Source organism: Erithacus rubecula, assembly GCF_903797595.1.
Source record: "Erithacus rubecula genome assembly, chromosome: 1".
In the NCBI taxonomy this organism is placed as follows: domain Eukaryota; kingdom Metazoa; phylum Chordata; class Aves; order Passeriformes; family Muscicapidae; genus Erithacus; species Erithacus rubecula.
In genome coordinates, this window is record NC_136658.1 from 86,444,296 (window position 1) to 86,456,674 (window position 12,379).

Sequence of the window (12,379 nt, forward strand, 5' to 3'; positions counted from 1 at the left end):
GCATAGCTTTCTTTTACCCCTTTGGACCATATTCTCCAGCCACATCAGAATTCCACTCTTTCAGCTTTCCACTCTTTTCTTAGGGTTATTTCTTCTGTCGCCCACAACCTCTGAACCAGACCAGACTGTTCAACATACTCCTTTCTGCTGTTCTTCTCTGTCTTCCCATGCAATCTTGGGGATGCAAAGTTTCCCTCAGTTCCATACCCCATAGTCAACTCTTACACTTTTTCTGTTATTCTCTCCTCTCTTGCTGAAACCTTGTACTCTCATTTCCATTTCCTCCACCTTACTTTGTTCTGCCTCATATCCCCTGTGCTGTGCTTTCCTGGAAGAGGACCCCGGCACAAGAAGCAGCCCAGGAGAAGAAAACAGCATAAAATGATCCATCTGTTTCATGGCATCTACAGCTGGGGAAGGAAATTATTCAGGAACTTAAGTAAGAAACACAGAGAAAGAGCTGATCAGCACCAGCTGAATTTGTCCACTGATGTCTTTCTATCTTCCTAAGTGTCCTTCTTTCCTAGTCAGAGATTTTAGCACAGTGGTAAGAGGATCAATACATGCATAGTCTGAACTCAATTCATAGAAAAAGCCTTGTCCCTTCCCCCTGAGGTCTACTTGGCCACTCAGGTGAAATACAAATTATGCATGCAGTTAAAAGTGAGGAGTGAAAGAGGTGTAAACGACTGTTTGGACTTCTTTTTCATTCAGGTCAGCTGCATTCCTGTCCCTGTTGCATTCCCTTAGTAAATCTAAGCTAGGGCTGGTTACATCAATAGGATGAGTGTTCAGCCAAGCCAAGCCTAGTCAAATCTGCATCTTCTCAGTCTCCTTCTACACACAGATTTGGTGATATCCATCTTTGTTTCTCCATGTAGGGCTGTATGCAGGTTTGGTCCAAAGAAAAGATCTCTGAGTCTGTTTTAATTATCACTCCATGGGAAATAGCCTCTGGCACACAAAATGACATCTGGGAGATACCCATTTCCTCTGAATTAAGATTTGTGATTTTTACTAGAAACTATTCAGACAGAAATGTAGGGTAATAAAAGACACGATGAGAAAAATTATCTTTTCTATTTTTACCCTGCACTTCTTCCTGTAGAATAAAGGGATGAAAATATCCTCCAGCATGCTTATAAATGCGTCCTATATATAAGTATACATCTATATATCTATATATATATATCTATATATATCTATATATATCTATATATATCTATATATATCTATATATATCTATATAAGTATATATATATAAGTATATATTAACACCTCAGTTTGCTTTAACACTTTAATGATAGGGTATCATGTTAAACCCCCTAAGTAACTGGGGGTGCTTTTCAGCACCATGGCTGGGTATTGGGGTCTCTGCAGCATGCTTACTTTGTGCACTTGTCTCCATGCAGGGTGCCAGTGGGAGCTGGGCAGCCCAGGAACAGCGGAGCTGGAGGAGCTCCAACAACAAAAGTAGCCCCAGGAGCCATCCACCCCATTGTGGCTGGTCACAGCAATGCCAGCACAGCTGTCAGACCAGTTGTTCCCATCACTGCTCCCCAGACGCACCCCCAGCTGCAGGCAGCCTCTCCACAGCTGAGTAACTGCCTGCGGTACTCGGGCCAGCAGCCAGCCAGCCAGCCCCGCAGCGCCATGCAGATGGGTAAGTGTCACCCTGTGCCTCCTGCACTGGCAGCATTGCTGTGCTGCTCCTCGAGTGCAACCCTCGACAATGTGCCCGTCCCCACGGCTTTCTTTAGCCCAGCCAGTGTGGGGTTTGTCCATTGGTGATAGAGTATGTTTTCTTTGCTAGTAATATTTATGGGTTTGTATTGATCTCTGGGAACCACATTGTGTTTATCAGATTGTTCTGTTGCTGCAGCTGAAATAGATTGTGGTGTTTACAAATATTTATACAATTTATCTGAGTGAAAGCAAGCATTTTGTATACTGAGGAGATTAACAGTTCTCAGTCCGGTTGGCTTGCTGATAAAATAATACTGTCCTTATTGCAGAGCAAGAAATAGATGCCTTGAAATTAAGAAGCATTTCATTGGGCTTCAGGGATGAAAAGTATTTATTAGGCAGAATGGGACCCTGTGTTAGTGGTAAAGCAAAAGATCTTAAAAATGCTGCCACCTTTTTGAAGTAAGAATAAGAGCTTCTTGCACCAGGGGGCCTCTGTTCTTTCTAGGTTCCCTTTCTGATGTACAGCATAATTTTCTAGAGTACAATTTATTCCCCTTTCCCTGATGTTAAACAGCTTCTGATGTTGAATAAAGTGAAAGTAAATCATGTGGTGGAACAAAATTGAAAACATTTTTTTTTCAGATATTTTATAGGGATGTGAGCCATTGTATTTACAAAAGCAGATCAGTAACGACTGTGACTGCTGAAAACTGAGGTCTTAGATACAAAACAGAGCAAACACAAATTAGAAATACCCTGCAGAGTAAGTCATGAATTCATACCTTTTGAAGCCAGAAGGCACCATTATGACCATCTAATCTCACCTCCTACACAGTCCAGACCAAAGGGAAAAAATCATAATCAAATACTTGCGAATCTCAGTCTTGAACAGTGAAGACTCCTCTGCTCATCAAACAGTGCAGGGCTTTACATGGTTTCCATGTCACACTGGGGAATAATCAATTTATCCTCTCTTTGTCTACTGTCTACTAGTGCTGCTTTCCTCTAAAGTCACACCCTTCCAAAAGGTCTCCCGGTCCCACAGTGCAAAGGCAAAAATGTCCCCTTTTGGGTGAAGTGCTCAGGAAGTGTTTGGGTGCTCCTGGTGCCTCCTGTGCCCATGTCAACAGACAGGTGACTCCCCTGAAACCAAGGTCACAGATTGCTCAGCCCCACAGGCCTGGCATACCCCACACCTTCTTTCCACACCTCCAGCAGCTTCCCTGATTTAAGACTGCTTCTCTAGGTCACTCTGACATCTCTAAAGTGACAAAGCCTTTGGCAGGCAGGCTGATCCAGGGACCACAGAGTTGTTCCAAAACCTCTTATGCAGAGAATTTCCCAACCTTTCCAGAAGGTTCATAAGATTGTTGCTTTACTTAAATAAACCTTTGCCAGGATAAATAAAGGAATTTTTCATGATTATCAGTAGTTGCCTGTGTAATACCTGTCCTCACCAGCATCCTGTGGACCAGAGCTCCTGCAGGAGAGGTCAATGCACTGACTTTTGGAAGAGCTTTCCAAGAGAGGCAAGCTGGCACAGTATTCAAATCACGTTTCTGTTGGCTTGCAATATACATGAGTAACAAATCAATTTTCTACAAGGCCACTAATGTAGGAGTACACCCAAAACGAAATATGAGTGGTGCAGAACAAAAATAGCCTTCAGTGAGCATTGCTAATTAATAGCATGTTTGATGCAGCACAGTCCAGATCGAGATCCCAGAGCAAAGGCATACAATGTAACAGTAAGCAGATGAATCTACAGAATAAAATGTGAGAGCTCTACTCAGAGTTTATTTTTCTCAGGCCACTTCTTTTACTGTTTCTCATGTTTTATGTTTTCTTTGTGTCTGGAAACACCAAGTCCTACATGAAAGAGGTGATGTATCTAATATGATTATCAAATCAGTGTTCTACATCCAAGTACATGCAGAGAAATTCCATTAGTATACTTTCTCTCTAAATTTAGGAAAGCCATTGCTCCCTACAAACAGTAGTTTAAAACCTAGATCTTACAAGCTTAGCCATCCCAAATAATTAGATTTCTCATACCAATGTTGCTTATCACTCAGGTTCCAAATGGGAAAATCAGGAGGAAATCACTTCCAGATAACTAGTGTGTACCTTGCCTGGCTTTCTGGAAGTGAATTACACTTTCCGTGCCTATTTTTAGTAGTCCTGGGAAGGGAAGATGATAATTGTGAAAAATAGTCTTGAAGGTGTCTGTAACAATAACTTTTAGGGCCTTCCTCCTGCTACATGGTAAAGTGGTATCAAGTTACAGACTGGCTAAAGATAGTGTAGCTGATTTGTTATAAACATTAGTAAAAAAAGATGTCACAGAGTCAAGGACCTCCTGTGAGGGAGAATCATATAAACTTTGGAGGTGCTAATCTGATGATGACTGGCCCATCATGTTCAGTATCACATCAGATAATAGGGCAGAAGGCTGGGAGATGAAATTCCCTCCTGGCAGGAGTGCTCAGCTGGTGTAGTGAGTATGATTAATGGCACTTTATCAATCTAATCCCTGCTAATGGGTGCCACTGATAACCATAGGAATAGAATCGAGTGGTTTGAGTTGTTCTAGCACTGTTGTTTAGTTATAGATTGAGTGAACTCCAGCTGCATAAAAGTTTGTCCTTCAGATGAATTTGTCAAAAAATGACAGATCAAAGTGGGTCAGAAAATTTCCAGTAAAATGCATCTTGGTAAAAGAAAAGCTGATTTACTGGACTCAAAGTTTTTTGTCAGGAATGGGTGTAGTTCAACCAAACCAACCATGAGCTGTATTGGCTCATGTTGCTAAGGGAATTTATGGCTTTCCAGAGCTGTTCTCCACATAAGAGAACAGTGCAATGATCACATTCTATGTTTTCACATCCCAGGTGAATAACCTGACCAAAATAGAGGCTATTGTGGGGTGAGTGAGCATGTTGTGCTCATAAAAATGTTCAAAGGTTCAAATTTTGCACTGAGACAGAACTAAACAAGATTATAAAACCTTGAAATCATTTAAGAAATGGGCACTTTCCAGCCAGTCCTATTATTGAATCATTTATGTGAGGGAATGTCTGAGTATGGACTCAGCTTCTAGGCTGTACACACTTGAAGTGGAGCTGTATTTAGGTAATACCTAAGCAATCAACCAAGCAGGAAATCACAGACAGCATCATTGTGGAAATGGACACAGAGCTTTGTCACATTTCTTGCATCCTGAAGCATGCAACAGGCTGTGGAATCCCTGGGGAGCAGACCTCATCAGTGTGTCACAGTCACCGTTAAATGGGGGAGCTCTAATTCCCGGTTGCCACTGCTTGCAGGCAGGGCTTGCTTTGCAGGAGCAGCCAGACTAAAAGGCACTGCATAGTCCCTTAGGGACTTTGCTGGCAGAGAGGAGGCTGAGCTCAGAAATCCTCCAGTGGATTTCTGCTTAATTTATCCTGTGCAGCACAGTGATGTGATGTTGATCATTTTGTTGGGGCTGAAACAAGAGACCTCCTTTTGTAATTGCTGTCTGCAGGGTCAGCGTGGATCATCTGGGTTAACCCCTTAGGTGCCGTGCTGTACTGCTCCAGAACCCATCGTGGCAGGAGGAGGGCCTGGGGGTGCAGAAAATGAGATAAAGGCAGCAGGTTAGGTATTTATTTCCAGACACAGGCAGGGATAGTGAATGCCATTCCCCAGTGGCATCACTGCGGGAACAAGCCAATTTTGGTGACTTCGGACAGGGCTTTGCAGCCAGGAGGGGAATTAGCCAAAAACACTGGCAATGTGAGATATCCTGGGCGAAGGCTCAGAGCTTATGTCCCCATCGGGCCCTTGGCACCTTCACAGACAGAATCACAGAACACTCTGAGTTTGAAGGGACCCACAAAGATCATCGACGCCAACTCAAGTGAATGGTCTCTGAGGGGATCGAAGCCACAGTGCTGTTGTCACCGTGCTCTGACCCGGTGAGCTGTGGCCTCTAAAGGGCCCATCGAGGGGAATTTAACCGCGCTCTGTGCTCCTCCCGCAGCGCACCCGGCAGTGCCGGCCCCGGAGCGACCCACGGCCACCGTGTCGCCCCTGCGGACGCCCAGCTCGCCCTCCCGCCTGCCCGCCGCGGCCATCCGGCCTCACCCCGCCGTGTCCCCGCAGCACGGCCACCAGCCGCCCGCGCCGGGGGCGCGGCCCCTCATCCCGCTCACCTCCGCCGCCGCCGCCATCACCCCGCCCAACGTCAGCGCCGCGCACCTCAACGGGGACGTGGGCGGCGGGCCTGCCGCGCCCGGGCCGGCCGCCAAGCCCGAGGAGAGGAAGAACGAGAAGGTAAGGGCGGCCGAGCCTCTGCCGAGCCTCTGCCGTGCCCCGTGCTGCTGCCGCTTCGCCTCACACAGGGCTCTTGAGAGGCACCCTGCGGAAACTGGCTTCCATCACCAGACTGCTCGGGCATCCTCACCTCGTCTATTTCCACACTTCATCTTTTCCCCCACCACCATCCTCATGTTCGCGCGTGGGAATCAAGGCTGAATGGGCTGAGTTTGTGTGTTTCTCCCAGTGATCAGCACTGCAAATTTGCAGTTGTTGTGGCAGGCTCTTGGCCATCGGAACCAGATGGTCCAGTCAGAATCCACCTGCCTCCCCACATCAAAGAGGGTGATGGTGGCACCAGCCGCGCCTCAGGCTCAGTAAAACATTGGCTCGCGATAGGAGCTGTTTTGCTCTTCCAGAAACATCTCCATTTCTTCAAGAAACTTTCATTGCAGTGGCACAGCCGGAAGAGAAGGTCAATGGGATGTAGGTGCAGTGTACTGTAGGGTCGATCTCTTAGGAGCCAGCAGTGGGACTGGTATCTGGATATGTGTTCCCTGGCACAATTTGCTAGGAAAAGCCAGCGAGGAGAGCTGCTTTAAGCACCTTGACTTTCAGGTCCTTGGCAAATATTTTTCTTTTGCCAAATGTTTACATTGTGTCAGCAGTTCTCATCTATTAGTGCTGAATGTATCTCTGTCCTGGCTAGCAGAGCAAGATCCTGGTTTGTATCTGAGTAGGACGAAGAGATGTGGGGGCCTGCTTTTCCTTTGAACCTGAAAAAAATCCTTTCCATATATTCATTGAGCTTTTCCATGGTGACAGATACGCACTGAGTAAACAGTTTCTTTGTACATGGTAATACTGAGGTGGCAGGTCTCATGTGTCCTCAGGGCCACAGATAACCCCTAGCTGCACAAAATGTGGAATACAAGTTTTAAAATGCTTTCCTTGACCCTGTCTTGAATTTTCTCTGAATGCATTTTGGTGAAAGAAGAAGGGTGTGTAGAAATTCTGCCCTGGATGTGACATTTAGGTATTTGCTTTCAGAGAACAGCTCTCAGGTGTGCATGAAGGGCTGCATGTGGTGGAAGCAGAATAACACCTGCTACTTCTGCAAGTCCAAGGAAGGGAATAGCATTTGGCAGGAGGGAGTAGAGCTGCACATTGCCTCAGAACATTGTGTACTGGCTTATTTATTACTTCCTAAAACTCATTAAGTGACGGGTCCATATATTTTAATTCATGTGATACTGCACATTGAAAGTCTGTAGGCAAAATTATATCGAGCACAGTCCTAAGATACTGGTTAATCTTTCCCAAGCTGTTACTGCTCAAAGTTATGAAATGTGCAGAGAAGTAAAATTAAGAGATTTTTTAACTCCATGCATGAAGGGGAGAAGGAAATAATATACAACATCATTGTCATGGCCATTGCCAAAGACTAGTTCACTATCTGGGAAGTATCAGAGAGAAGTGACAATAAAAATTGTCAATTCTTACTCAATTGGGTAATACATAACTGCCCTGGTTGAACATATTCCTGAATCTTGTCCATGTTATTGTTCACTTTCATTCTAGAAAGATCTGAATTAGCAATGTTCCCTTTCCTTTTAGAAATAGTGACTGATGTTTGGCCAGATAAGTTGTATTCTTACTCTTTGCTAAGCCCAAATATTTCTTTGAAGCAATTGAGATCTTGGATAATGCCAGAATGAAAGCCATATTACTATTCAGAAAGGCATCTCTGAGTCAGAACTGGAACCATATCTGTAACAGGGCTTGATATTTTCAAAGTGAAGGCTGACTGGGCAGGTTTTTTGGTAAATAGGAAAGTGTCATAACACTCAGAGGGAATATCAGTGGAGAAAGGCAGTATCTGTTATCAGTACACGTAATAGGAAAAAATAAGACAAGATCGAGGAGCAAAAAACAGAAGGAGGGACATAGCTAGCAAGCTGCCAGATAAGCAAAGATAAGAAGCAATTTTTCTTGACTTCAATTTCATTATGTTAATCAGTCAGGTATTTTGAGATGAAAGGAATAGAGGGGAAGTTAGTAAGAGGAGAGGTAATAAGGTCTTCAGCTCTATTGAACACAGGATGGAAGAAATGCACAGGTAATTATCTCCTGAGAAACTGAGATTAGCAAGTCATATGTGATGTAAATTGTAATGTGCCATAAAATTGGTGTTGTTGTTAGAATCAACAGTTTTCGGTATCCCATGAAATTGTTAACTTTATCCTGGCTTAGTCTTTCCAGTGTCTTTTGTAGGATATTGTTGAGGAAAAAGGCTGAATGATCAGAGAATAACTGGTTTAGGAGACATGGTTTTGTTTCATGCAGGAATTGTCAGTGTGAGTTCACTGTGGTACAGAGGGCACATAGAATATAAGAAGTAGTTTGTATTCAGGATAGACATGACGAGGATCCATTGTTTTTCATGGTTCTTTTGAGGGCTGTGGAGATAAATTGCAATTTTTGCATTTATCACTCCAGTCTGGTGAGATATATTGGTCCCTGGGGAATTTTCTTCAGATTATAACATTAGTAATGTTGATTGTCTGCTTGAAGGCTGGGCTGGGAGATAGTGGGGAAAAGTGTTTTAAGATATGATCTTCTAAAAATTAATGTTTTATGATTTCCCATGTCGATTCCACTCAGGGATTCTAAGTGTGACACTGAGGGGAAGCTTCTGCAGTGAGTCAGTATATGCTGTTTGTGCTGCTTGTTCCAAGAAGGAATCAACTTCACCCCAGGAATAGCCTTGCTGAGTGTACAGTGCAGTCATCACTGTTAGTGCTTTCCTCTTTGCAGATGTTTATATGCCAATATCATGGGTTCCTGTTGCTGTGCAGCAGTCATATATGGGCAAATCCCAAGATTTCTCTGAAATCAAGGAACTCCAATTCCAACTTTTGCTCTTTTTCTTGTGGTTTAAAGGCAACTGGCAGAAATAATCCTAAGGATTATGGTTTTCAGATCAGCATGAATTATTTTCTTGTTCATTTTCTATTAATATAGCAAATAAATCCTTAGGTTTATTTTTTGACATCTTTAGCTCTCTGCTTCAGCTTATTTCTTGAAGATCTTCATCCAAGTTTCTAAAGCTGCAGGTGAACCTTGGTACTACATTCATTTAGGTACCCTAATAATGATGTCTTACTGTCATATTCCTGCTGACTTAGTCTGGAGGTAAAATTTTGCCTCCATGCCAGTCTTCACTTGTTGGTATTCATCTAATCCTGGAGGATCCCATCTGCAACTGGGCTTGTTCTCCACATCTCAGCTCCTTGACCAGCCTCCTGTCTGCTTAGGGAACAGTTTTGAGCATGGTCTCCTTTACCAGCTGCTGATGGTAGCTGATGAGAAACTGTGCCATAGACAGTGCCTAAGTCCATTGTGCAACAGTATTTGGAAAGTACTCTGGCAGCCAGGCAGGCTGAGAAGTGAAGCACTTGAAAATCAAAGTTTCAGTGCTGTACAGACACAGTAGGAAGCAGCAGGAAAGGGAGCTCCTGCAGGGGCAGCACAGACACTGCAGGAATAACAAGTGGCCTGAGTAAAGGTGAGGGAGCATGGCAGAAGTCAAAGAGGTAACAGTGGTCAGGGCAGCATAGGAGAGAGAAAAGCACTGGCAGCTGCTGGGAGATAGATCAGGGAGCACCAGAGAGGGGATGCCAGTGAGGGGTCCAGGTGAAGGGTGCTGTACAAAGCACACAGGAAGGGGTCCTGAAACAAGGAAGTTGAAATAAAGTTGAAATACTAATTTTCCCTAGAGTCACTCTATGCCAGGTTAGGGATGGGAGCATCCCTAAGACATCACAGGGTCAGGAAAAGGTTAAAATAAAGAAAAAAAAAGCACAACATCCATTTCCTTTAAAGGTGTGAAGTGGTAGCAGGGTTCCTTTGAGCTCTTTGCCATTTGTTGCTATTATCTGCATGTCAAAAACTTCAGTCCCAGTTCCCAAATCTTCTGAACATCTGAAAGAAAGAGGTGGAGATCTCAGCTGTGGAATTGGAGCAAAACTGGATGGTTTGGGGGCTTTTTTAAAATAGGGATCCTGCTTTTTTGGGCAGGGTGAATACTACCCAGGTTCAACTGGTAGATTACAGCTGAGAGCTTGTAATTATGGTATGACTACTGCTTTGACCTTGTTCAATTTTTGCTGTAATAGTTTCTGCTGTACATAATCTGGGTTGATGCTTAATACCACTGATAAAACCACTTGTTTGAATGAATTAATGCATTTCTCATTAAATGAGCTCCTCATTATGTTAATCAAATCAAGCAAATCATGCTGGGTGGTTTGACCACTGTAATTAAACTTTCTTTAAAATCCACTCATTTGGCTTTTGATGAGGATTTTGATTAAACTCTTCTAAAATGTCTGGCCCAAGACTTGACAGAGAGGAAAATAAGAGCTTGCACTATCAAGCAAGTCATTAATTCATCACTGTGTTACAGCAATTCCTTACTGTTTTACCTAGCCAGAGTGTATTGAAATATTTGAAAATTGGCAATGTAAAATTAAACATTTCTTACAAGGATGCTGAGAGAGCAAGTCTGTTTGCAGCTTTAAATTTAGGAACTGTGTCCCTGGAATATATAGAGGATCTAGATTAACAAGTCACATCAAATGTTTCCTGATGTTAAGATAAGAAGAGATACATCTGCAGAAGATTACTTTGAACACACACCGACAGTTTTGCATGTGAAGACTGAATCAGTAAACATCTGTCTGTTTTCACTAGTGTCACTCACTTTCTCAAGTATCAGTCCTGCTCAAAATAAATGCATTCCTCAAATGATACAGTATGTTTGGCATGATGCTGGTGTGAGAACTACATTGCAAAACAGAACAAGCCAAGGCCTGTTTTCTGGCCCTGCAAATGTCCCTGCATGACTTGCATCCATGCTTCTAAGCTTTTTTTTTCTGCCCAAAATAGGATGGCTGCATCCAAACTGCTCATCAAGAACAGTCCTAGCAAGTGGTGTGGCACAAACCATGCTCCTGTGTTGTGCTGGGAGAGTGCTAGTTCATAGAATCATAAAATATCCTGAGTTGGAAGAGACCCGCAAGGATCATCAAGTTCAATTCCTGGCCCTGCACAGGACAACCCCAAGATGCACATCCTATACTCAGGGAGCATTGTCCAAATGCCTCTTGAGCTCTGTCAGGCTGGTGCTGTGGCCACTTCCCTGGGGAGCCTGTTCCAGTGCCCAGCCACCCTCTGGGTGAAGAACCTTTTCCTGATATTCAACCCAAACCTCCCCTGGCACAACTTCAGGCCATTGCCTCATTGCTGTCACTGAGCACCAGAGAGGAGATCAGTGCCTGCCCCTGCACTGCTCCTCATGAGGAACTTGTAGATGCTGTGAGGTCTCCTCTCATTCTCCAGGATGAAGTAAGTTACCTCAAATGCTCCTCACATGACTTCCCCTCAAGGCTCTTCACCATCTCCATAGCCTTTCTTTGCATGCTAATAGCTTTATATGTTTCTTATATTGTGAGCCCAAAACTGCACACAGGACTTGAGATGAGGCTGCACCAGTGCAGAGCAGAGCAGAAAGTTGATACAAGCCAAACACACGAAGGTTAATAGGTTTGTTGCTAAATCCTGACCTTCTTTTTACGCCAGAATAGACATGACCAGAGAGACTTCCCTCTCCACCACTTCCCCTTCCTGTCAGTGCCTTTCTCTTCCTTCTTTTGAATTTCAGCCCACTGTCCAGTCCTTCCTGGCAGCATCCCTCAGTGCAGGCTTCTTACCTGTACACTTAATCACCCACCCCAGCTTTATATAGCATTGGTGACTAAATCAAAGGCCCTTTAGAAATTCAGCTTCATAAACTCTTGAGATGCTCCTTAGTCACGTTACAGCTGTCTTGTGCCAGAGTGAAAGGGATTTGTTATCACTTCATATCCCCAAAGAAATCTTAATTCCTTATCCAGAAAATTAAAAGTCAGTCTCAAAAGTGAAGTGTTGAGCACTTGCAAGGACTTTGTAGGTATAAAATGAAGTGACAAAAATAGTGGTCACCTGTAACAAGTAGAGGAAGCTAAGGACAGAATTGATGAAAGTTTTTCAGATACCAAGTCAATAAGGCTGACCCTGAGTTTCTGGAAGAGGAATTCAGTCGTCCTAGCAAATACAAAATTATTTAACATTTTTCAAATTGGGAAAAATATTTCCCTTATGGTCAACTAAGAAAGCCCACTGGGTTGCACAGGTGTGAAATGGAAGAATAACAACCAAGTGATTAAATGAAAACAGTGCAAGGCATAACAATAAAAAAATTGCACAAGGCCAGAAGACCCTGACTTGAATTCATAGAACAAGTGTAGGATGCATTAAGAGGGAGCAACATTGGAACAGTAATGTAAAG

The 12,379-nt window shown here is 43.6% G+C and overlaps 1 protein-coding gene across 1 annotated transcript in view; it reads left to right on the forward strand.

Annotated features, from left to right (window-relative positions):
- The window catches only part of SH3RF3 (SH3 domain containing ring finger 3), a 240,872-nt gene that overhangs the window by 200,719 nt on the left and 27,774 nt on the right, over positions 1-12,379 (forward strand). Inside the window, exons 7-8 of the mRNA XM_079299987.1 lie at positions 1,413-1,663; positions 5,714-6,006. Coding sequence (XP_079156113.1) covers positions 1,413-1,663; positions 5,714-6,006 — 544 coding nt within the window. The remainder of the gene's footprint in view (positions 1-1,412; positions 1,664-5,713; positions 6,007-12,379) is intronic.